Source organism: Elephantulus edwardii, unplaced genomic scaffold, assembly GCF_000299155.1.
Source record: "Elephantulus edwardii isolate Elephantulus edwardi_28Jun2011 unplaced genomic scaffold, EleEdw1.0 scaffold00003, whole genome shotgun sequence".
NCBI classification, from domain to species: domain Eukaryota; kingdom Metazoa; phylum Chordata; class Mammalia; order Macroscelidea; family Macroscelididae; genus Elephantulus; species Elephantulus edwardii.
In genome coordinates, this window is record NW_006399753.1 from 10,520,225 (window position 1) to 10,545,972 (window position 25,748).

The 25,748-nt window shown below is 45.8% G+C and overlaps 1 protein-coding gene across 2 annotated transcripts in view; it reads left to right on the top strand.

Moving 5' to 3' along the window:
* The window catches only part of ADCY8 (adenylate cyclase 8 (brain)), a 225,251-nt gene that overhangs the window by 97,040 nt on the left and 102,463 nt on the right, over positions 1–25,748 (top strand). For both annotated transcript variants that reach the window (XM_006879284.1, XM_006879285.1), the window contains exons 4-6: positions 508–619; positions 10,001–10,128; positions 23,635–23,793. In XM_006879284.1, coding sequence (XP_006879346.1) covers positions 508–619; positions 10,001–10,128; positions 23,635–23,793 — 399 coding nt within the window. The remainder of the gene's footprint in view (positions 1–507; positions 620–10,000; positions 10,129–23,634; positions 23,794–25,748) is intronic.

Genomic DNA, 25,748 nt, shown 5'->3' on the forward strand with positions numbered 1-25,748 from the left:
AGGCCTTTGCTTATTGTAGAGCTGTAAGTTCCTGCCCCAGCAGACGTGCCGCGGCGTGCCGTCCCAGGACTGCTCCTGCAGCTCCGGAGTCTTGGCACTGCTTGTCTTCAGATGGTCCCATTCCACTGCACCCCTGTGGCTTTGCATCTCGATGGAGTGAGTGTGTCTGGTTGTCTGAGCTGTGTCATTTGTTAGGAGGCTCCTAACATTTGCAGGTTGGAGCAATTGACCAGCCAGTCAGTTTGCAGGAACACACGTCCTTTGGGGTTGTTTGCCGCGCCCACACTCCAACCCCTCCACAATGGGAGGGCTTTCTGCTGTGCCCCGGTGTTTTCTCAGCTCCTTAGTGGCACCCTTCTCAGCTGAGAGGGACCTGGGCGTTCTCCTGACTCCCATGGCAGCAGAGGAAGCGCCCAGAGAGGATTCTTTATTGGGATGGTGAGGATGGTTCTCCCAGAGTAATTAGATGTTAATATGTTCTCTCCCCGCCCCTCCCCTGCTGTTCAGCATTCTTTTTGCAGATGTTAAAGGCTTCACCAACCTCTCCACGACCTTGTCCGCTCAGGAACTGGTCAGGATGCTCAACGAGCTGTTTGCCAGATTTGATCGACTCGCCCATGTGAGTTGAATTTAATTCCATCTCAGTTGTTTGCAGGAGTGAGGGGCTGCATGTGGAATTACGGAATTTACCCACGTGGCATGGCTCCCTGCCCCTCACACACCATGGGGATGATGTTACGATGTTAGTCGTAACAGGCCATGGATGGAAGACTTGTCAGTATTTTTCCCAATTACGAGCCAGCTGGGAGAGCAGCATTGGACCTCAGTGTGTTTTATCCATCTTGCCTCCCTTCGTTCTGTCCCCAGCATGTGGCCAGGCGCCCTCACTGCCTCAGTGCTTGTACATCCAGTGGTGGCGTCCTCAGGTCTCTGGGCCAACCCTGGCCATCTGGAATGAATTCTCCGATTCTTGAAAACCAAGCATCTTTTGGGCTGTCCTACCACCATTTGATGGGACCTAACTTAAGGGATCTGTTTCTAGCCAACGGGATAGTACTTGCCTTTTTCAGCTGGCTTGATCAAAGCTAAGCAAGAGAAGAGGGCACAAGAGAGTGGACATTTGCTATCAAGACTCCAAGTCTCCACAGCCACTCCGTTTATTGAGGAATACTGTTGTCATGCTATATTTTAGAGTGGATTATCTCCTCAGTTTTACCTGTTGTTGGTAAATGCTGTTTAGTTGGAAGCGACTCATAGCTGAGCCTTCAGCAGGTTTTTGGAGGAGATTGCCTTTTTTACAGCTTAGTGGTTGGTGGATTCAAACCTTGTGACTTTGGGTTAGCATCCTTACTCCTTACCACTAGGCCACCAGAGCACCTTCATTTTCAGTTACTGGAGGAGCGCTGACGCTTAGTGTGTAACGTATTGACCTACTGAGTGATGAGTCGTCCGCATTCACACATGCCCCTCGGGAGAAAGATGGTCTGCTCCCATAGAGATACACAACTTGGAAACCTACTGGTGGGTCGGCGTGAGTCACAGTCAACATGACAGCAGTGGTTTCGATTTTAGCAACTCCTTATATGAGTGCCAATCAACTTGACAGCACATAACAGTGTATGAGGAGCCCGGCATGGCACAGTGGTTAAATAATTAGCTGCTGACCGGAAGTGCAACTGTTTGAACCTACCAGTATGGGAAACCAAATTTTATATTAAATATTTGTAATAAATAGAATAAGAGAGAGCTACGTTGGCCTAGTGGAAAGGAAGTTATGCTACCAAGCCGAAGGTGGGTGATTGTCATTTGTGGCCTTCGGCCAGGTTCAAATTGTTTTCCTGTCAAACGTTCTTCTAGGTGGTATAGCACTGGTCTGTGCGTTGCTGTACAGAGGTAACTCGTGGTTGCTGTGATGCTGAAGCCTGTGACAGTGATGTGCCAATCGTGGTAACGGGTACCCACGGTGGAGAGTGTTGGCTGGAGCTTCCTGACTAAATCAAGCCTGGAAGCAGGAGCAGCATCCACTTCCAAAATGGCTTGCCTCTGGAAACTCTATGTACGAACAGTGCTCAGGCTGTTCATTCATAGGGTCGCTATGAGTCGTCTACCACTCGACGGCACCAAACAACAACAATAAGTAGAATGCTACTTCAGGTTCTGAGGGAGGCTGGTACCAGCTGGAATTAATCCTGAAGCACTAAGGCAATCGTTAAATGTTTCCAGGTGTAGACACTAAGGCAATCCTTAAGCGTTTCCAGGATTCTTGCATTGTATTTGCTAACCCCTCCCTCCTGAGTCAGCAGAAGGTTTTTAATAGGAAAAACTTAGTTTCACCTGCCTTGGATTTTCTTTGTAATTTACTCCCTGGCAGTTTTCAATAAAGACAGGGAAGCTGGAATCAGCGAGTCAGTTTGCTTCAGTTGTTTGAGAACTGTTCACCCCCTGCTTTACCTCTGTTCTTCTCCTATATTCTTGGTGTTCTCATTATTAATATTTAAGAAAATACTTTACCCTGGTCTTCAACATACCAGCCTCTCCACAGGAGAAAGCCGTGGCAATCTGCTTCTGCAAAGATTTATGGCCTTAGAAAGCCTGGGGGCAGTTACACTGTGCCCTGAAGGGGCTCAGAGCATCAGAACTGATCATAGGGCCAGAGGTTTTATCTCCATAAAAGTTCCATGGATTATTCAAAAATCTGATGTTGTGTAAGTTATCAATATGAGAGGAAAAGGATTATAATAAGGCCATCTTGATCAAAATGTTGAGATCTCCCTTGTCTTACTTTCTTTTTCTTTATGAATATATTTTTCCAAGCCATCCTTCTTCCATCACATGAACTTTTCAAAGCGGTTTTTGGTAGATGTTGCTTGGATATTACAGCAGGGCATCCAGCAGCTCTCATAGAATTTAAGATTTGAGCAGAAAGATCTTCTTGCAATTGTTAGAACTTGACAGATAAGATAGAAGGCAAGCTTTTAAAAATACTTATTTGTTGTTGTTGTTGTGTGCCATCAAGGCAGTAATGACCCACAGCTGACCCTCTAGCAGATTTTCAGAGACAGCAAACCCCACGGAGGAGATGGCCCATCCTTCACCAGCTGCTTTGCAGGAAAAGGATGGCTAGTCTCCTCTTGTGCGATTTACTGCCTCAGAATACCTGCTAAAGGGTCACCTGCGAGTCGGCTCCAACTCAGTGGCTCCCAGGAATGACAATACATTTAACAGAACAAGACACGGACTAAGAAGCTCTAATGGTGTGGTGGTTATGAGTTGAACTGCTACCTGAAAGATTGTTCGTTCAAATCTACCAGCTGCTCATAGAAGAAAGATAGGCAGTCTTGTTTCATAAAGATTTACAACTTTGGAGACCCTCTGGTGGTCTGCTTGAGTCAGAATCAACTTTATGACAGGGGGTTAGGCACATAGTATATATTCGGTAAAAACTGTGTCCGCTTAACATTTTCCAAAGTATTTTCACTTCTCTTTTTTTTTTTTTGCTTCAGATTCTTTTATTTTTCTTTTCAGTTCTGTTAACTTTGCAGCTCCCTAATATTAGGCACATGTGTGTTTATCATAGTATCTTCTTTTTTTTTAATTTAAAATTTCTTAAAAGTTTATTTACATATAACCATTCATTGTACATTGTGTTTTATACATTCATATAGATAATATATTTTTTTTTAACGGGAACGTCGTTGATGAGGGCTTGGTGTGAATCGCATCAGGTTAGTTGAATACTTTTAGCCACCAGACTTTAGCTAAGGCATATATACTTCATGCGTCACAGTTTTTCATGTCTATAGGACAGAAGTAAATCCTACCTGCCCTTCCTGTTCAGGTTCAGTGTCAGGCTCAAAGACGAAGAGTAAGGAGCAGCTTGTGGAACACTGAGAAGGCTGCTCTTCTAGCTCTGAGTGTCGTCGTCATTGTGACCGACGACCAGGGTTCCTCTGAAGTTGTTACAACTTAAAGATCATATTGATTATTTCAACACAGTCACACATGGGAATTGGAACTCATCTTACTTAAATGGCGTAGCCAAGGTCAAACCGCTGGTGCGTTTAACTGGACTACACTGGCAGGCCTCTATTCTTAAGGAAGCTTGGTTACATGTGGCATGCTGAGAGAACAGTCAGCAATTCAAATCCGCCAGCTGCTGCATGAGAGGGCGATGAGGAGCTCTCCTGTCATAAAGATTTCAGCCACAGAGCCCCAGAGGAGAGTAAGCAGGTGACAGAAGCAGCCCAGTGGCCTTAGGCCCGAGCCTCTGACCACGGCAGGCTTCTCCCTACCCACCACCCCTCCCTGTTCCCAATACAGAGGCAGATCCCAGCAGAACGTTGACAGCAGAGTCTACTCTCAGCCTGAGTCATGCACAGCCCATTCCATCCCAGAAGGACATTCCCGGGTGAAGTGACCTGACCAATCGCATCGCCAGCTCTGGCCGCCCACTTCAGTGTTCTTAGCTGCAACACCAGAAAAAAAGGCAGTCAGAGGTTTCCACATGCTCCTTCCCAGACAAGTATCAGGATGTTGTAACTAGTGGGTGTGAGATAAAAATAAAAAAGATCAGAGGACTAGCAAAGCTTTACAGAGCTAAACGTATTGAGCGTCAGTAAACCCCTCACTCTGGAGCTGATGCTGACTCAGGACGCCCCCATGTGGTGAGGAGAGGTGCACTCTGAGCGAGTTTTCGGTCACTGAGGTCTGGGGCATAGTGCGCAGGGCGCTGTGCTCCTGACTTAGAGGCAGCACCTCTCTGGGGGTTCAAAACCATCATGAGGGAGAATGATGCGTCATCACCCTCTGTGCCGTTTACAGCCTCTGAAAGCTCTCTGGAGGGTCAGCTTCAAGTCCATTTTGACTGGACTGCCTTGAGTTGAGGACTGAGTAAACTCTCTGGGTGGCACGAACGATGCATGTTCAAAGAATACCCTGAAGGTTGGCAGTTCAGATCCGCCCTACCCCCGCAGTGTCGTGGAAGGAAAGTGACCCTATGTTTCTGTAGAGTCGTGGGTCACCATGAGTGGGAATCAACTCAAGGTGAAATCTGTTCAGATCTCTCGGATCAAATCACCAGGCCTTTCTTCCAAGGGTGAACTTGAACTTTCAACCTTTCTGATTGTATCTGAGTGTGTTAAACATTTGCACCTAGTGTCTCAGTATAAATAAAACGGAAAATCAAATTCACTGCCTTTGGGACCCTGCCAGGTCTATTGGCTGGCTAGTTAGCCATGTAACACGCTATGGACTAGGCCAGAGTTCCTTTTGGTGTAAATAGTGGAGAATTCGTGTATAAAGTAACTTTCCTTTATTCTATCAGGGAGCACTAGTTGAGTAAGGAGTTGTGCTGCCAACCCAAAGGCAGGAAGTTCAAGTCCACAGCTGCTCTGCAGAATAAAGAGAAGGGCAGTCTCCTTCCATGCGATTTTACAGCCTCCAGAACTCCACTGCAGGGCCAGACGTGAGTCAGTTCTCATTTGACAACAATCAGAGTAGGCAAAGCGAAAAAATTGTGTCCTATGAAAGGTTCTCAGTCGATGTGATATTTTAAAAGCAATCTTACCATTCATTTCAGTATTATTTTTCTTAAAGTCCCAGAGTGAGGGATTTTAAGAGGATATAATTTTTGTATTCTTCCAAGGAAGCACCACAAATCCATCACCACACAGCAAAGACAGTCACCAGGACCAGTGGACAAGGCAGGCCCAAGTTCCATGATAGCTGTGACACTCGATCCTTCCCAAAGGCAAACTTTGCTGCACTGAAACAAACAGTGGGCAGAAACCAGGGCTCTAAAAATAAGCCTGGGAAGTTGTTGATGCCATCAGGTTTCTGAAGATGGCATCTGTGCCCAGTGGGAAGGTTGGCAGGGCCCTGGAGACGTGGGCCAGACAGGGAAGCACTGGAGCCAGTTCTGACCCCCTTTGCCTAATTTGTCTAATGTGTTTTATTGGGAAGATGATTTCATCCTTTGTTTCTCAAACATAATGGCCCGACTCCTGATGTGATTGGAAAGACAGCACCATTCTGCCGTCCACCTTGGCAGGACCAGTGTATCCACCTTGGCAGGCCCAGCGTGTTGACAGCTCTGCTGGTGTCTCATTGGTCCTTTCCATTGGCAGCCACCTCTAATCCTGCTCCTCCGGGGAGAACTGTCCACCCATAGAGCCGTACATTCCCTGGGCTTCAGTTCTAGAAGGTCATTTGTCCAGCTCATCCCTCCAAGGATACCAAGGCACCTGTGATCCCTGTAGAGATAGGAATCAGCGAGGAGTGGAGACCATGGCATCATCAGACAGCCAGGCCAGGCCCTGCACCAAGCCTTCCGTGCCTCACATCATTTCAGCCTCACAGGCACACAGGGAGGCAGACCACCATCAGAATTGTCTCCAGGCTTAATGGAGACGTGAATTACCCAGCAAAGAGTTGAGAGGTCTGAGATTTAAGTCTGTGCTGGGTGACTCTTACCCCCCGTGCTCTAATCCCTCCAACTCTCCTTCTGCTGAAATCTGGAACTGTAGCCCTTCCAGCCAACTGAAAAAGCACATGCCATTTCCTTGCTGCTTGTAGCTTTTGGAGAATTTGACAAAGTGTGTCTTGACCAAAATGACTCTTGGGTCTGAATTATCGAATAAGTTCAATAAACCCTCATGGGTTTATAGTGAAGATTAACTCTGTTGACATAGGATGTTGTCATTATGTGCCGTCAAGTCACTTGCAACTCATATTGACCCTACGTATAACACAGCTCTGAATCCTGGCTATCTTGAACCAACCTTATTGTCTCTGACATACCTACCCTCGTTACCCCAGTCGCTGAGTCAATCCATCTCATGTTGTTGTTGTTGTTGTTTGTTGTTGTTGTTATGTGCCGTAGAATCACTTGTGACTCATAGCAATCCTATGTACAACAGCCCTAACACTGTTCTACTCTATCCCAATCTTACAGTCTCTGACACACCTACCCCCACTACCCCAGTTACTGAATCAATCCATCTCATCAAGAGTTTTTCTCTCCTGCTCTGTCCCTCCACCCTCCCAAGCATGACGTCCCTCTCCAAGGACTGATCCTGCCTTGCAACATGTCCAAAGTATGTCAGATGAAGCCTCAGAATCCTTGCCTCCAAGGAGTAGTAACCTGGCTTAACCCTCTCCAGAACAAACTAGTTTGTTCTCCTAGCCGTCCACGGTATATTCAGTATTCTTCTCCAGCACCACAGGTCAAAGGCATCAGTTCTTCTATCATTCCCTAGTCATCATCCAGCTTTCTGATGCATAGCAAGTATTGCCTGTATCAGGTGCACCTTAGTCTCCAGACTGGCATCATTGTTCTTCAGTACTTTGGAGAGATCTCTGACAGCAGACTTTCCCAGTGCAATTTGTCTTTTAATTGTCTGTCTGTTGGTACCAAGAGTGTTGATTGTAGAGCCAAGCAAACTGAAGCTGTTAATAATCTCAGTCTCTTCATCCTCTGTCAAGATGCTGCCAATGGGCCCAGTGGTGAGAATCTTTGTTTTCTTGATGTTGAGCTTCAGTTCATATTGAAGGCTGCAGTCCTTGACCTTCTGCAGCAAGCACAAGTCCTCCTCAGTTTCAGCAAGCAGGGTTGTGTCATCTGCATAATGCAGGTTGTTGAGTGTTCTGCCCACGAAATGCCTCTCAAAGAAATCTAAAAACACGTCTGAAATTTCAAGAGCGTTTATTATATTATTTCCACATGTGGAGACTTTCCTCCTTCCTCAGGAAGATGGTGAAGGAAAAAAGCCTTGAGTTCCCCCTCCCTTTTGCTTTTATAGCCCTTCTTTGAGTGCCCCTGTTAGGGCAGAGAGATTGGCAGGCCGAGGGATCAGTCATTTGGTTGGCTTTTGATGGGCTGGCTACTTTGCCCGCCTTTACTCTTTTTGTGTCACGTAGTTAATTCTTTACTTTTCAAGGACAGACCAGGTTTTACCTGGGGCACTCGTGTTTGCCCTAAGCTAAGAATTTTTATGGCCTGCTTCTGCCTCTAGCATTAATGGGGGTTTATAAAAAATGGGGTTTCTGCTGTCCCTTCATTGAGGAATCTGCCTCCAATCCTGATGCCACTCTTCTCCTCATAGAGCCCACCCTCCCGAAAATCTGTTCCGCATATAGATTGAAAAGGTATGGAGATAGGACACATCCTTCACGCACACCCTTCCCAATTTTGAGCCATGCAGTGTTTCCTTTCTCTGTTCTGACAACTGCATCCTGCTCCAAGTATAGGTTTCACATAAGCACAATCAAGTGTTCTGGGATTCCCATTGTTCTCAGAGTCAGTCACAGTTTGTTGTGATCCACACAATCAAATGCCTTTGCATAGTCGATGAAACACAGATAGACATTGCTCTGGTACTCTCTGCTTTCAGCCAAGATCCATCTGACATTAGCTATAATATCCCTACTGCCGTGGCCCCTTCTAAACCCAGCTTGCACTTCCAGCAGTTCTCTGTTGATGTGCTGTTCCAGTCATTTTTGGATAATCTTCAGTAGAATCTTGCTTGCATGTGAAATCAATGATACTGTTTGATAATTTTCGCACTCTGTCAGATCACCTTTCTTTGGAATGAAAACAAATGATAGATCTCTTCCAGTCAGTAGGCCAGGTGGTTGTCCTCCAGATTCCTTGGCACAACTTGGTGAGCACATCTCATCCAAGTGCATAATTGTTGTTAGATACTGAGTCACTTCCACCCCTCAGTGACCCTGTGTACAGCAGAACAACATCTGTCGACCCTGTGCCATCCTCAGTGTCTCTGCTGCGCGTAAGCCTGTTGTTGCAGTTCCTGTTAATCAGCTCTGAGGCCTCAGCACCCAGCCACAATGCCTGGCTAATCATAGATACACACTTGAATTTTCTTTTTCAGTGAACAAATTTATGAAGTAATAAATGAGTCAAAGGAGAATACGATTTAATCAGGCCCTCTTCCTAGGGTGCCCGTCCTCTTACTGAACAAGAATTTCACATAGAGGTGAAATGAAAAGACAAGCAGATAAGTGGTAGGGAAAGTGCAAGCAGAGTGCTGCTCAGAGGTAAGGATGGCGAAGCTTCAGCTAACACACTCTGAGCATGTTGTTAGGAGTGGCTTTTCCGCGAGAGGGGCATCATGCTTGGTTAGACGAGCAGAAGAGAGGAAGACTCTCAATGAGATGCACTGACACAGTGATTGTACCACTGGACACAAGTCTGTCAGATATGAGGATAAGATAGGGTTCAGACCTGTTATTCATAAGGTCACAATGAGTCATTCTTGACTCAACAACGAAGTGGTTTTATATTCTCAAGTGCTTATTGTTGGACAGGGATAGTGAAACAGCATCTTATGTACGTGGGGCATGTCGTCAGGAGGAGGCTCTCCTTGGGAAACCACATGATGCTGAGAAAGGTGGAGGGTCAGAGAGAGAGAGGAAGACCTCCAGCAAGACAGGTTGATGCAGTGACTGTAGCAGAGGGTTCCAGCATATCGGAGCTGATGAAGCTAGAGCAGGGTAGGGCAGGGTTCAGGCCTGCTCTTCATAGGATTGCTGTGAGCTATAGTTGACTCAGTAGCACCTAACAACCACCTCAATAACATTGTTAAGCTGAAGAATGCTGAGAACGGTTAAGTCAGAAACTTGTTCTGAAAAGGAAGATACCCTGGCAGCTAGATTGGTGGGGGACACTTGAGTGTACATACAGAACGCTCACCTTTCACCTTGCCCGTCCAGGTAACTGATGTGCAGATCATGGGGTTAGATTGTGGAGAGCCAAGTAGAGAGAGACAAGTTTTGTCTCGTTCAGCATATTCCATTGCACCCCACACACACCCCTTGACACATGCCCCACATTTGCTAAGAGACGGTAGAAGGACTGAGTTTCAAGAAATGTTCTCCTGTTCCTAATGTGAAGAAGCCTGAACCTCCTCCGGTGTCCCCAGACTTCAGAAGCACTGACCCGTCTGCTGATACCACCCTTTCTTCTCCCATCCTGTCCTTCCAGGAACATCACTGCCTGCGCATTAAGATTCTGGGAGACTGCTACTACTGTGTTTCTGGGCTTCCTGAACCCCGCCAGGACCATGCCCACTGCTGTGTTGAAATGGGCCTCAGCATGATTAAAACCATCAGGTAATGTATTCCCTGTACCCGTGGGTGATTTAAAAACTGGTCCATCACCTCTGTCACAGCTGAGCCTTCAGTGTGTGCAGTGGGACGGACCAGGCAGCTCGGCTCCTTTGTCCTTATGTGCGTTGAAAGAGGAAGCCCTTGGACTTTGTTCACAAAATTACATTGCTGCTCATTAAACTCTTAAGAGCTGATTCACATGCTGTTGTTATTGTTGTGTTCCACTGAGACAGAACCGACCCATAACTGACCCTCCGGCGTGTTTTTAGAGGCAGTTAATCACACGGGGAGAGACCCGCCCACCCTTTTCCAATGATGCCTCATTTGCAGTTATGTATGAAATCTGTTTGTGTTGCAAACGTCTTTGTGCAGATAGAGGAAGGAGCAGGGCGAGCGCAGTCCTTTTCTTTAGGAAGTTTATAGGGTGGTTGGAGAGAGGAACACCATTTCAATGTGGTACAGTCAGCTTTGCGAGGAATCAAAGGCACGCTGTGAGGGAAGGAGGGAGGAGGAACAGCCAACTCCATCCACGCCGGTGGAGGAGGATGTTGAGAGGCGGGTGCCAGCGCTGCTTCCTGGAGGTGAGCGCTCATTAGCCAGATCTTGGAGGAGGAGCAAAGCCTTTAGTGGGAGCACAGCCTGAGCAGAAGCCACACTGCGCTGCATTGAGAAGGCCGGCGAGGAGGGGCTGCAGAGTGAGAAGCAGCCGTGTGAAGGGAAGCCGCTGGAGGACTGCAGCCAGGGCCGGCCCATGGATGAGTGCCGGGGCTGTTGGCTTTGGTCGGCCCGTTTAACAGAGAGAGACTCATCAAGGGTGAGCTCAAGGATATGGAACTAGCAATGCTGATGTCAGTGGAAGAAAGGTTCAGTACCTCAGAGCCCACTTGGGGCCCCAGCGTGGCTGCAGAACTTCCAAGCGTCACATCCCTACACAACATCCACAGAGCCAACAAAGAGGTGACATGGAGGACAGGCTTTGTTTCCTTGGTTTATGCTTCATCTTGTGAAAGCAAAAGAGTTGGAGTTGGATCTGACGGCTCTCTTTTGGGGGCTCCAGGCTGGGTGAGAAGTGCAGAATCAACAAAGCCCACATCCCAGCACCACTCCTTACTTCTGAAGACACAGACACACATGCGTGTACACACACACACACACACATGCATATACATTTCTGGAGGTTTGGCTGTTTGGCTGCTTCCCGGCCAGTGATGGACAGGAGGGAGTTTAACAACCAGAACCCCACAGTCTAGAGTGCTGCAGTGCCTGTGTCACCCTGACCCCTTCTGTCTGCTGAGAGGTCACGTGTAGTATTTGTGTTTCTGTGAGATCTGTTGACACTGGAAAGCTTGCTTAGACCCTCTTTCTCTCATGGAGCAGCTACGGGATTCAAACTGTGCACCTTTGAGTTGGCAGTGCAGTTAATTAACCATTTGGCCACCAGAGCTTCTGGCGAGGTCATACAGTTAATGAATCATAGTATAAATAGTCCGAGATCCATTTTGTCGCTTTTTGACTTGGGTCGACTGTTCCAAATCTTAGCGTCTGCCGTTTTGTGGTGGTGGTAACTCATGTTCTGTTCTGTTTCTTTCTTTTACTGTGAACTCTTAACCGCAGTGAGGCATCAAGATGCATCTTAGAGACCCCGACATTGAAAGGTTGGTTCCTAGCTTCTTGGCTTGAATGACTTCTAGAGAACACCTTCACTACCAATTTCAAGTTCTAAAAGGTCTTCAGACTTTATCCAGAGATGTCAAAAGGTTGCTCTTTTTAAGACTGTCATTACAAATAAATAATGAGGCTTTTGCTTCTGTTCCCTCACCTCTAGTACTTTCTCTGGTTCCCCTCTCTCTCCCATTTCCGTCTGTTTTGCCCTTTGCTCTTCTCCTTAGCTCTTGCTCTTGCTTGGTTTTCTTGCTAGAAATCACAGCTCTACACTCACGGTCTTCCCTCCACCTTACTAACCTGACAGGCTGTGTTCTCTGCCCCATCCGTGGAGGCCCTCTGGTAAAGCTGTGAGAACACACATTCAGATCAGACATTCCTGGCATTCAGTTCCAGCTCCATCATTACTGGATGTGGGACCCTGCAAGTCACCATCTCTGTGACTGAGTTTCTTCTTCTCATCTGAGGAGATGTGGTGTTCTCCCCCTGGAAAAGGCGTGTGTGTCTAAGAGGAGACAATCTCCACATTAGACCAGCCCCGAGTACATGTCACTCAGGGCTCAGTTAGTACTGTCGTTGTTATTGTGTGTGTAAGGCGTTCTGACGGCGTGGCCCCTCAGGAATTGTGCAGCTAACCCAAAGTTGACACCTCTGTGGTGCTTTGAATCCACCTGCAGCCCCGTCTCATAGGGAGAGAGAAGGACAGTCTCCTCAGCGGCATTTACAGCCTGGGAAACACCTTGCATGGTCAGCCGTGATTGGGACCAACTCCACGAAAACGAGTGTGCACTTATCTAGATCTTGACTGCACTGCCCTCTGCTGGGAATGCTTCTGACTTAGCAATTGAAAGCTGAGTTTACAAGTTCTGGGAAGCATCCTGCTTCCCCACGCCCCCCCCCCTTTGTTATTGTTAGGGTGGCAGGTGCCTGTTCTATGGTTCTGCTGCATTCTTTTGGCAGAGAAAAAGAAAAGCAATTAAAATACAGAAGGAATACACTCCCAACAACCACCGCCTTCCACCTGCCCACACCCACAGAGCAGGTTGGCATCAGTTCTAATGCTAAAACTCACGGCTGCTGAATCAGAACGCACTCAGCGCTGACCCTTCCTCAGGTTTTCAGGAGGCAGTAAATCACACTGGAAGAGCTGCTGATGGATTCGAACTGGCAGAGTCACTGCCTTGGGTTAGCAGTACCACTCCCTACAGCAGCACCACCAGAGCTCCCTGCTAATGGGAAAGGGGCAGTGTTGTCATGACATGCCAGGGTGAGGATGAGCTCTGGAGCTGACCTGTCCAGATTCGTGTCAGTCCACGTCCTGGAGTCACCTGCAGAGCGTAACCCTTGGAAACACTTCAGAGTCTACTGCACACGTGTGATCTGTCAGGCAGGGTCCTAGGCTTTTGGCATCACTATGTCTGTGAAATCTCATAGCAGTCAATACAAGTGAGTATTTTTGTTTTCATGTGTTTTTCTGACACGAAGGTTGAAGTTCAGAAAACATAAAGGGATTCACTCAGTGCGCAACAAGCTTTATCTAAATGAACATCAGAGTTCATTTTTCTTGAAATATACATTATGCTGAATTCCTTAAAAATGCCAACAAATAAGCCAACATTTTAAAAATAAAGAACATGGTTTGTAATGTACCTTAAACTAATCCTAACCCTTGATAAATAATTGTCTTGGCAGTGTGTTGTCAGAGACCTCTTCAAAAGGGGCTACAGAATAAAGAGATCTGTTTAAAGACTACATTGCACCTGACCTAAATCATGGGGTTTTCAGTTGCTTCTTATGCTTATGAAAGTTGGACAGTAAGTTAAGAGAGATTAAAGGCAAATTGATGCCTTTAAATTGCGGTGCTGATGAGGAGTTTTTAGTAGCGCGTGGACTACTAAAAAAAGCCCCAAGTAAATTTACCTAGAAGGACATGCAGCCAGAGTGCTCCGGAAAAGCAAAGATTTTTGTCTCACGTATTTGGAGCATGTTATCAGGAGGTGTCAGTCCTTGGGAAAGAGTGTCATGTTGGGAAAGCTGGAGGGTCAACAAAGGAGAAGAAGACCTTCAAGGAGGTGGGTTAACAGCGACGGCAACAACAGGCGTAAGTGTGGTAGAGGTTAGAGGGGTGACAAAGATTGGTAAGGCTTAGTTAGATCTGTTGTCCCGAGGGTCAGTATGAGATCGAGTCAACTCCGTGGCATCCCACAGCAAAACAGGATGGGCAGGAAAGACAAAGGACAGTTGTGTATTCTTTGACAAGCTCCTTAATTGCCGGCGGTTTGTCACTGAATTGTCTCTAATTGATGCCTGCCTTATGTAAATAGGACAAAACATTGCCTTGCTCAGTACTACCTGCATTATCACCGACCTGTTTGAATCCATTTTTTTGGCGAATACGATGGTCCATCCCATAGTTTCCCTCATCTTTGCTGATCTACTTTACAGAACAAGAGGTCTTTTTCTAGAAATAGTGGTCTTCCCTGATGATATGTCCAGTGTGAACCATACTTTCCTAAATACAGCTTCTAAGGAGTGTGCTAAGGAAATGTTGAGGGTTTCTATCAAGTTAATTTCAACTCATGGCAAGCCCATTGTGTTCTAAGACATTTGTAAACATTTTCTGATAAAAACTTTTTTCGTCAGCAGAGCAAATTCATGTGCACACACTGCCAGCAGCCTGGCTTTGGAGAAGAGAGCACTTAGACTTCTTCTGTATCCTAGAAAAATGTGCACTTGTCACAGTCTGCTCATCCCATCTGTCTACGTGTGAAGGAAAAGGTTTTGATAGAATTATATATGCCTCATGCCTCATTTAACAGATACATCTGATAATTCCTGATAAAGGTAAAGACATGGATTCTGAAAGAGTGAGAAAACAATTTCGAGTTTGTTGTGAAAGATATGATAAAAAAACCCGTTCCTCCTCCACTCCTAAGGCCAAGTGCACAGATAGAGAAAGAGATTGGACATGCCTATTGAACTGTTCTCTCGTCTTCTACTGAAATGCAGAAGTCCCTTCCCCTTGTTCTCCACAGAGAGGATGCTAAGGGCTCTACCCCACAGTGCCTTTTGACAAACCTTTGGTATAATAGAAAACTCAAGATACCCTGCGTCATTCATTGAACACTTGAATTTTCTGTCTGAAACCTGAGGTGACTTTCAAAGACCCCCCAGTGAGCTGGCTTGACATAGGAACTGCTAGCGTGAGCTCAAACACAGGGAAGGTGGAGCATGCAGAGTTTTACTGTGTGACCTAGGGTTGCTGTGAGTTGGAGCCCACTGGAGACTACCTCGCAGTGACACAGCATAATGCTTTAACTGGCTTTAATAGAGGCCGTGCGGCAGAGACAGAGAAGATGTGATATCCACCAGCTCTAGAGAGAATTCACCGTACAAGCCTTCCTCTGCCTCTCACACCACAAACCCAGGGCCCAGGGCATTGGTTCTGGCTAATGGAGAGTTTCTGCTGGGTTTCTTGAGGGAGAAAACAACCTTTTTTTCTCCTGTGGAGCTATTGGTGAATTTGAACTCCCAACCATTGGATTAGCAGCACAGTTTGTTGTTACACAGTACACCACCACCAACCTTAATAAGCGGCTTCTTAACCAGAAACTCAGTCACAAACTCTGTGTGTGTGTGTGTGTGTGTGTGTGTGTGTGTGTGTGTGTGTGTGCCTTATCATGGGGCACACACTGTACTCAGCCCCGGAAATAGAGCGATGACCACAACACTCCATTAGTGAGGTCACCTGGACAGTTGCCTGTCACATGAGGAAATGGGCCAGACCAGCTCTGAAGTCCCTGCCAAATCTGAAAAACTTATTTACTTCTTGTTGGTGCTAGATGCCAAAAATCAAGGTTCACTATTCCACAAGAGTTTGTATCTCAAGCAAAAGCAGAAGATAGACCACAGAGATGACCCTGGAGAAGAGATGAGCATCTATTACTATCATCAGAAAGCTTTCAGATGCTAGAGTGTTACTGTTTCGCTCTCTGGACAGATCCATCCCCTGCCAGACCTTTTCACCAATTTGAGATCTCCTTTCAGGATTCTTGCAGTGAGACAATGCAAAGAGAGATTGAATAGGTTAAAATGACTCAAGGTCTGTCTCTTGCTGGTTTGCTAACTAGTGCTTTTACTCCTTTAGAATAAGACCATTCCACAGCTAATATGCTGTGTGAGTCAGAATCTATTAATACCCGAACAACTCCTTGATTATAATGTAGGTGACTTTGGTCCAACATTAATTCTCCCAGTTAACCACAAAGCCTTGTGCAGATGGATGAGCAGGAGCTCAAAGATTAGTTAAAATTGTCCCAGACTTCTGGAGTTTTCTCTGTTACTTGTCAAGCCTCACATTAAAAGGGATGAGTAGTAGACGTAGTTGTTGTTGATTGCCTTTGAGTCGAGCATGACTCATAGCAACCCTCTGAACAAAAGGCCTGAAACCCTTCTGTGACTATTGACATTTCTCGACGTTCATCGAGTTTCCAGAGGCATGTTGTTTAGGAAACGGATGCCACTGGGAAATCTCCTGTGTGATTTACAGCCGGTGAAAATCCAGTGGAGGTTCAGTAATGATTAGATTCTGACTTGACAGCAATGTTGTTGTTGTTGTTGTTATGTGCTGTCGAGTCGTTTGCGACTCATAGGCGACCCTATGTACAACAGCCCTAAACCCTGCTCTGTCCTGTGCCAATCGCACTGCCTCTGACACACCCATCCCGATTACCCCAGTCACTGAATCAATCCACCTCATAGAGGGTCTTCCCCTCCTGCTCTGTCCCTCCACTTTGCCCAGCATGATGTCCCTGTCCAAAGATCTGTCTCTCCTTACAACATGTCCAAAGTATGTCAGACGAAGTCCCAGAATCCTTGCCTCCAAGGAGCAACCTGGTTTAACCCTCTCTAGGATGAATCTATTTGTTTTCTTAGCAGTCCATGGAACATTCAATACTCTTCTCCAGCACCACAGCTCAAAGGCATCAATTCTCCTTCTATCCTCCCTAATCATTGTCCAACTCTCTGATGCATAACAAGTGATTGCAAAAACCATGGCCTGTATCAGGCGGACCTTAGTCTCCAGAGAGACACTGTTTGCTCTTGAGTACTTTAGAGAGGTCCCTAACCGCAGACTTTCCCATCGCAATACATTTTTTGATTTCCTGGGTCACCATTATTAGCATCATAATCTGTGCCAATAAAGATTCTATATGCTTATCTTTATCAGAAAGGTAACAATATCCTTCAACTATCACTTACACAAAGATGGAATTTCTTTTAGACCAAGAGAACTTCTTCCAACTGGAAAACTACTCACAATCCATAAAGGCTAAAAGCATTCAAATGACATTGAACACGTTGTGGTGTTGATGGTGTTGATGGCCTTTGAGTCAAGCACGAATTACAGTGACCCTATGAACAAAAGGCCTGAAGCCTTTCTATAACTATCGACATTTATCAAAGTTCATAGAGTTTCTGGAGGCATGTTATTTAGGAAGTGGATGCCACTCCTGTTTCCAAACCTGTCACAGTATGTCATGTGTATTGTGGTGTAATACCAAGAAAATCCTTTTTCTAAAAAATTCATTTTAATGAACATTTACAGAGACTTTGGATTTCCATTCATTCCTTGTTGTGTTTTTCTCCATGCCTACCCCTCCCCCCACCCCCAGTTCGGTCTTCTCTTTCAAAAGTAAAAGAAAAATTCTTTCATTGTTATACAGTTCTAACCCCTAGCCGCTGAGTCCACTCCACTATGTAGCCTTCATTCTGGACTCTTGTCATGACAACAATACCTAATCATATATTCCTTTAAACAGTTTTCTCCCTTATCTGTTTCAATGCAGTATAAATTATTTATTCCCTCTTTCTCAGTCTCCCCCAAACCCCGATGCTAGTCCTGTTTTACAACAGTGGCATTATGCAATATTTGTCTTTTTGTGACTGAGATATTTCACTCAGAATAATGTCCTCCAGGGTCATCCATTTTCTATAATATTTCATGAGTTCTTTGGTTTTTCAGTGCTGCATGACATCCCATTGTGTGAATATACCACAGCTTCTCTAGCCATTCATTTGTTGATGGGCACGTAAGTTGTTTCCAACTCTCTGCTATTGTGAACAAAGCAGCAATAAACATGCTTAGATGACAGTTATGGTCTCTTTGGGGTATATTCCCAGTAATGGAATTGCTGGGTCAAATGGTATTTCTATTTGCAACTTTTTGAGAAAGCGCCATACCGCCTTCCACGGTGGTTGCACCATTTTATACTCCCACCAGCAGTGAGTAAGGGTTCCAGGTTCTCCGCAAACTCACCAGCATTTGATGTTTGTTTTTATGCTAAAGTTTGCTATTCTTACTGGGGTGAGATGATATCTCATAGTTGTTTTGATTTGCATCTCTCTTAGAGCAAGGGATTTTGATCATTTCTTCATGTGTTTGCCATCTGAATGTCTTCTTTAGTGAAGTGTTTGTTCATATCCTGTGTCCATTTTTCAATTGGGTTATTTACCTTTATCTTGTTGTGGTGGAAAATCTTTTTGACTGGCCATCCTGAATGTTTTGGCCACAGTAGAGCTCTGCTTGAGGTGTCAGAGTTTCTCCTTGACTCTCCCTCTTTGTGACCTCACCTTTATGTTTTCAGACACTAAGCTAAGTATGTTACTAGTGCTAAAGGTGTTGATGTTATTATTTGCCATTGTGTCAGAACTGACCCATAGCTGACCCTCCAGCAGGTTTTCAGAGGCAGTAAGTCACATGGAAGGAGATTGCCTGTCCTCCCACAGAGAAGCTGGTGGATTCAATCCACAAGACTTTAAGTATTGCATCACAGCTTCTTACTCCTAGGCCACCACAAGTCCCTGTGCTTAAGATAGAAGATTGGTGAAAGAGAGAAGAGGACTCTTGATATGGTCACTATGAGTTGTACTCAACTCAAAGGCATGTAACAACAACAGGAAAACATAATCAAGAAGGAACTCCAGTGACGCAGTGGTTTGAGCTCATCATCAACTTTGAATGAATAAAGAAAATCTCCTCCTGTAAAGATTTCAGCCTAGAAGATGCTGAGGCAATTCTCCTCCACCCACGATGGTCTCCACAAAGCAGAATTGACTCAACCACACATAGTATAAAACCAGTTAAGTAATCAATTTGTCTCATGATAAATTATTCCATCCGCTGTACTTGATTTTAGAAGCATATGGTAATTGCTAGATAAATCAGAGAGAGAGGGAGAGAGAGTGAATATGCCTTTATTTCTAATGAAACATTAAATGGTGTCTCATGGATACCTGTGCTTACAGTTAAAGTCATTGAAATTAGCTGAGATAATGGTTCTAGTGCGCAGATTGAAAGTGCCTTCAGAGACACTTGATGGCGAAAAGACACAGAAGTTGATGCTGGCCTCTGCTCTATGCAGTATCTTTATTAACAATCTCTGGATGGCTTCCTTGATGAATCTTAATGAAAATTAGAGAGTCTGCTCTTACAGTGCAGTTGCTAAAAAGGCAGCAGAATGTCAAGTAGGAACAGGCTTGTCCCCAACAGTGAGTTCGAGCAAAGGTCTTCATATTTGTGACAGAATTGCCCTGCCAGGTGGCGTGAAAGAGGAAGGGAGACGGAGAGCCGCGGCCCTGGTCTTGCTCTTCACTGGAAGTGGAATGCTGGGTCCCTGCATATTGCCTGCCTCTGCCCTCTTCTCTCCTAGAGAATGTTCTTTCTTTTCTCTCTCTCTCTCTCTCCTTTCTTTTCCCTTCTCTCCCTGTTTTCCTTCCCACCTCTCTTTTCCTTTTTTCCCTCTTTTCTTCCCTCAGTCCTCATCCAATTTTTCCTTTCACTTTCTCTCTTTTCTCTTTCTCCATTTTACTCTTTATCTTTAACATCCCGTCTTAGTTTCCTAAGACTGTGTGACTTTCAACAACAGAAATGTATTTTCTCTCAGTTCTAGAGGCTACAAGGCCAGAATCAGGAGGCAAGGCCATACTCCCTCCCAGGGCTCTGGTTGAATGTTCACCCTGTGCTAGGAATTTTATGAAATGATTTTCCTAATTCACCTCATTCAGTTCTGAAAACAACCCTGTGAGGAAATCATAACATTCCCTACTTTGCAGATGAGGAAACTAAAGCTCTGGTAGGATAAATATATACTTGCCAGCAGTACACAGCTTCCATGGGAGGCAAAGAGCCTGCTCACCAACTCTGCAAATGCAAAGGTCATTAATTAAATGAGTAATTAATCTGGTGGCCTAAGAAGCTGCGCTGCAATCCCAAAGGCACACAGTTCGAAGCCAGCAGCTGCTCTGCTGGAGGATGGGCAATTTCCTCCCATGCAATTAACTGCCTCTGAAAACCTATCAAGGGTCAGCTATGGGTCGGTTCCAACTAGATGGTACACAACACAACAACAACATGTTTAGAGTAACCAGTACTGAAAGCCTAAAATTGCACTTACCACCAAAGATCACCTTCAGCCAAACAAGAGCCAAGCCTTGTCTTCAGGGTCAGCAGGGGAAGCAAGTATGGTGAAGCTTCCAGACTTCTTTGGAACCCATGGGTTATATTAGGAAGTAGAAAGAGACTACTTGACCTTCACATTACTATTAGGATGAAAATATACAGAGCAAATTGCTTTTCTACTCAATGATTCATACGCATACTCACTTGCTATGCATCTGAGAACTGAACTGTGAGTAAGGATGGCAGAAGAATTGATGTCTCTGAGTTGTATTGGAGAAGAGCCGTGAATATCTCATGGATTGCCGAAAATACCAAATGGATATTGTTTGGAAAAAGTACAGCCAGAGTGCTCCTTGCAGGCAAAGATGGCTAAACTTCATCTCACATGTTTTGGGTATGTTGCTAGGAAATCCTGTTTCTTGGAGAGGGACATCATGCTTGGAAAGGTGGCGGATCAGCAAAGGAGAGGAAGACCTTCAGCGAGATGGATTGAGTCAGTGTCTGCAGCAATGGCCTCGAGTGTGTCAGAGAGGATGACAATGGCACAGGACGCAGCAGGTTTTAGATCTGTTGTTCACAGGGTTGCTATGAGCCATAATTTAACAGCATGGGGCTGTAAAACTGAAAACATTTCAGGTGGCTCCTTGTTTGAAATCAAATAGCAAATAGAAGTCCATTATGGAAGGAAGTGATAGAAGAAGTGTTCTGTTTAGTGGGTTGAAATGTGGAGGGAAGCCAGCCTGCCCCAGTAGGTTAGGCTGCTGGGAACTTCAGCTGTCTGGGAGCAGAGAAAAGCACCTGCAGGTGATGCTGTTGGGACTTCAGCTGTCTGGGAGTAGCATCTGGGTGGCCGGTACTGCTGGTCAGAGTTGATATGACAGCTACTTGGCTACTGAGCAAGAAAGTGTAGAGCTACCCCTGAGAGTGTGGACCTAGACACTCGTCAGACCTGGAGCAGAACCCACCCCCGGGAATCACCTTGCAACCAAACAACAGGTCTCTGAATAATCAAGGATTGGTGATGAATGTGCTTCTCAGGGCAGACAACCATAAAACAAAAAACCAAACCCACTGCCATGGAGTCTGTTTCAGTCATCCAAACCTTGTAAGGCAAAGAAGAACTAGCATCCCAAGGCAGCTGATGGGTTTGAAGCACTGATCTTTCAGTTAGCAGAGCACCGTATAACGCACTACACCCCCCAGAGCTCCTTCAATCGACCATCAAGAAAAGTTAACTCATTGCAGTCGTGTCAGAATCGACCCCCTGCTGACTCTCCGTGGGGTTTCTGAGTCTGTAAATCACACAGAAGGAGATTGCCGTTTCTCCTGAAGAAACAAAGTGGATTTGTGAACCGGCAAAGAGGAGTAGCCATTGGTTTAGGAGCATAGTTGCTTTAGGTCTGCACCACCAAAGCTCCCTCAGTCAACCATGTTGTTGTTGTTATGCCATTGTGTTGGCTGTGACTCCTGGCAACTGTATGAATAACAGACCTGAACTTTCCCCCACTACCCGGTGCCATCTTCACAGTGTGACACGCGCGAGCGTGTGCTAACACTCCCTGTGTCAGTTCATCTTGGTGAGGGCAGCCTTTGGCCAAACAAGGCTCAGAAAGGGGTAGGAAAGATGAATAGTAACAGGGAACCTAGGGAAACGTGGAAAGAGACCTGTTCTATTGAAGAGATGGCAGCTAATCTCTAGGAACAAAACTTGTCTAAACAGTTGAATGGAAAACTAATATGCGGTGTAAACTTTCACCTTAACCATAATAAAAGGAAAGTGCAGAGCTTTCTCTACGAACAGTCTTGAGCACAGGTGAGTCCTTGCATCTGCAGCCCAGAGCACAGGCAGAGCCCTTGCACCTGGAGCCCCGAGCACAGGGGAGTTCTTGTGCCTGGAGGTCCAGCACAGGCTGAGTTCTTGCGCTTTTAGCCCCGAGCACAGGCTGAGCTGTTGCGCCTGCCACCCTGAGCATGGGTGAGTCCTTGTGCCTGGAGCCCTGAGCACAGGTGAGCCCTTGCACCTGCAGCCCCTAACACAGGCTGAGCCCTTTCATCTGGAGCCCTGAGCACAGGCTGAGCCCTTGCGCCTGTCGTCCCAAGAACAGGCTGAGCCCTTGCACCTGTAGTCTGAAAAACAAGCTGAGCCCTTGCGCCTGGAGCCCTGAGCACAGGCTGAGCCCCAGCACTACGTGCTGGCTTACAGAAGTAAGAGGCCGTCTTCTGCCTGAGGGAAGCTCAGAGTCTGTGGTGAAGAAAGAAGGTGCAGATGAGTAGAACAGGGCTGGTGTCTAGCTATTTTCACTTCATTTGCAGCTGATTAGGGACCGCATGGCCTCCCTAAAGGTCTCCTCTGGAAGAAAGAACAGGCAATGTAACCAGAATTCCCTCTGTTTTAGCTTCAAGAAGGCTCAAGGAGAGACAGTGAAATTGTGTGTGTGTGTTTGTAGTACTATTCAACCATGAGATCACCTTTCCAAACAGGATCAATGTCTATAAATTATTCAACACTTTTACATACTTTGAGCCCTAGGTTTTATTTATATCCAATTACTGCCACAGCAAAGGGGAAGACAAAAACACACGCACAGAAGTCAGGCCAGTGAAGACATTTTCAAGGCTTCATTTTATGGTTTTTGTTTTGTGGAAGAAAAATATCAGAATGTCTCTTCATTAAGATGTTCCAGTGCATTCCCTGAATAATGTAATTACTTAATGACATTATCATGGTGTGCTGCTTAATAGTCCCTCCCAATTAGTTAGCAAAGCACTTTAACATCCATTCTCTCCTTTGGGGACCACAACAGTGAATCAATCAAGTGAGGCCTTAATTTACAGCCGTGGCAACTCGGGCTGATTAAGCCTTTGGCCCGAGGTCACACCCGATACCTGCAGAGGACATGATTTGCACAATGGTGACCCCAGTTCAGATGTAGGATCCTACTCTCCCTTCTATGAGCTCAGCCAGTGTGTAGGAAGAAAGGCTAGAACTTCCATTCACAGTTTCATTTGTCCTGGAAGGATGTTTCTAAAATTCACTCTGTGGAATGGCCGTGGTGACTTTGTGAAGTGCAGACTCCTCCGTCATAATCCAGGTTCAGGCACTGATGGGGCGAAGGGCATTGGTGCCATTTGTTACTTGAGACAGAAGACACATATGATGAGAAGGTTTGGGGAGAAAGGTGACAAGGGCTCTGAAACCTTCAGATCAAAGGCTGGGCCATGCATGGAGGAAGAGAAGCCTTCGGATTGTCGGGGAGTCCAAGAGGCCTGCGGTGGGCGTGGCATCCGATAGGGCACCAGTCTGACTGGTGGAGCTGGAGTAGGCAAGGCTGGGCTGTTCGCTCATGCAGGCTCACACATGACTCTGCGATCACCTTTATCCACAGGTACGTGCGGTCAAGGACAAAACATGACGTTGACATGCGGATTGGAATCCACTCGGGCTCAGTGCTGTGTGGCGTGTTGGGCCTGCGGAAGTGGCAGTTTGATGTTTGGTCTTGGGATGTGGACATCGCAAACAAACTGGAATCTGGAGGAATCCCTGGGTAAGTCGAAGTAAAGCATTTCCGCTGCTTAACTCTTGTGATTTGCTCATTTTGTGACAGAGAGATTCCCTTTGAAGATAAGGAAATGTCGATCTCAGAAGCCATTATTTGAGGGAAACAGGTCAGGGAAGGATCATACAGATACTGACTCTGAAAGTCTGAGGAGATGCATCTTAGGAATGAGGATGATAGGATGTCATCAGCTGTTGCTGTCTCAGATCTGTGTAGCTTTGAACCTTAGACTTGAATGCGCATTTAAATCACGAGATGATCATATCGAAAAGCGCTGGTGTTGGAAGCCAGGCTGGTTTAGTTGTTAAGGCAGATTCTGTGTAAGCTGGCCTAGCTATGACTATGAAACTACACACAGACATGCCCGGGGGTGTATACCCTGCCCCTGTGAAGGCACACAGGTATGTAACACACGCAGCATGCCGAGGAAGATAATGCAGGAGGAGTCTGTGTCCTTTGCAAAACCCAACATGTGCATTGTTGTTATTGTGTGCTGTCAAGTTGGAACTGATGCATAGCTGACCCTCTAGTGGGCTTTCAGAGACTAAATCACATAGGAAGAGATGGCCCATCTTTATCCTGTGGAACAGCTGGTGAATTTGAACCTTGTGCTTTTGGGAAAGCACCACTAGGCCACCATTTGTTTCATCAAATGTGCAAATACACACACACACACACACAGATATGTATATTCTTTAGGGAATTTTAATGGACAGCCAAAGTTAAAATCTACTTTGTGGCCTTGGGCTCAAATCTCAAAATCTAGGACCCTCCCTCTCCTTGAAAACTCAACTCTCCACTTTATTCTGGAAAAGTCCAGTGAGTCTAGTGTCCGTAGGTTCTAGTAGCCTAGAGAGCCTATTGGAACCACAGAGAGTAGTATCAAGATTCTGTTTACACACAGGCCTGGCAAAAGCTCAGATATAAGTGAGCCAGGAAGGAGTTGAACTGACTTTCAGTAGTCTGTCGTTCTGTCTTTCTCTGAGAAAATGGTTAGATAGATACTCAGACAGACAAGTGAAGAAGACAGAGACAGCAAGCTAACAGAGAGAACCTTTATATATGTTCGTCCTGCCCAGCTGCCTTGCCTGTGGCGTCTCTGAGTTCTGCGATATCTATCATTCCTTGGTAATTATATTTAATAGTGGGTAATACGATATCATGAGAGGAGAAAATAACCACCGGGGGTGGAATTGGAGAGACTAAGATTTCCATCCTAGGACTGCCCATCCTCACCTGGGTTACCTTCAGCAAGTGATGTGAAGAAGTTCAGCCCCAGACGTGCCACTATCATGCCAGCTCTGACATTCACTGCCACTTCTTTGTCCTCTCAGGCCATTCCTGAACTTCCCTGAGCCTCATTTCCCTTATTTTGAAAAGAGAGATCTCTTCTAATAAAGTATCTTCTGACACATAGAAGCTATTTCTCCATGCCTCTCTTCCATGAGAGTTTGTTTTCTCATCTACCAAATGGGCACAGTCTGCCTTGCAGATTCCTTCAAAGGCTTCTCAGGACAGTGGGTGTGAAGGTCCTTGTCAGCTCTGCGGTTGATCTGATTGGTTGGTCCTTATGTTAGAGAGACCCGCCCTTTCTCACTATGTGTGGTATTAACCTTCCACGTGTAGAACTACAGTGAGTCTGACAGTGTCACTGCTGGGTCTCAAAATCCTAAAATTCTTCAGAATTTCCTACAAGTAGACACCAAGTGAGTTCAAGCTAGACACCTTCAAACTAGACAGTTGATGCGTCTGGATTCCGAGTCTGTGTCATAAAAGTATAACTGCACTGGGAATTACCCCGTGTTCTTAGTAAACATGCACTTTGCATCTGTTATCCATCACGTCCAATATGGATAATATTTGATGATACAAATAATTGAGTGTTAGGCATTAGTCATAATGGTAAGAAATTATGCTGTCAACCCAAAGACACCCAGTTCAAA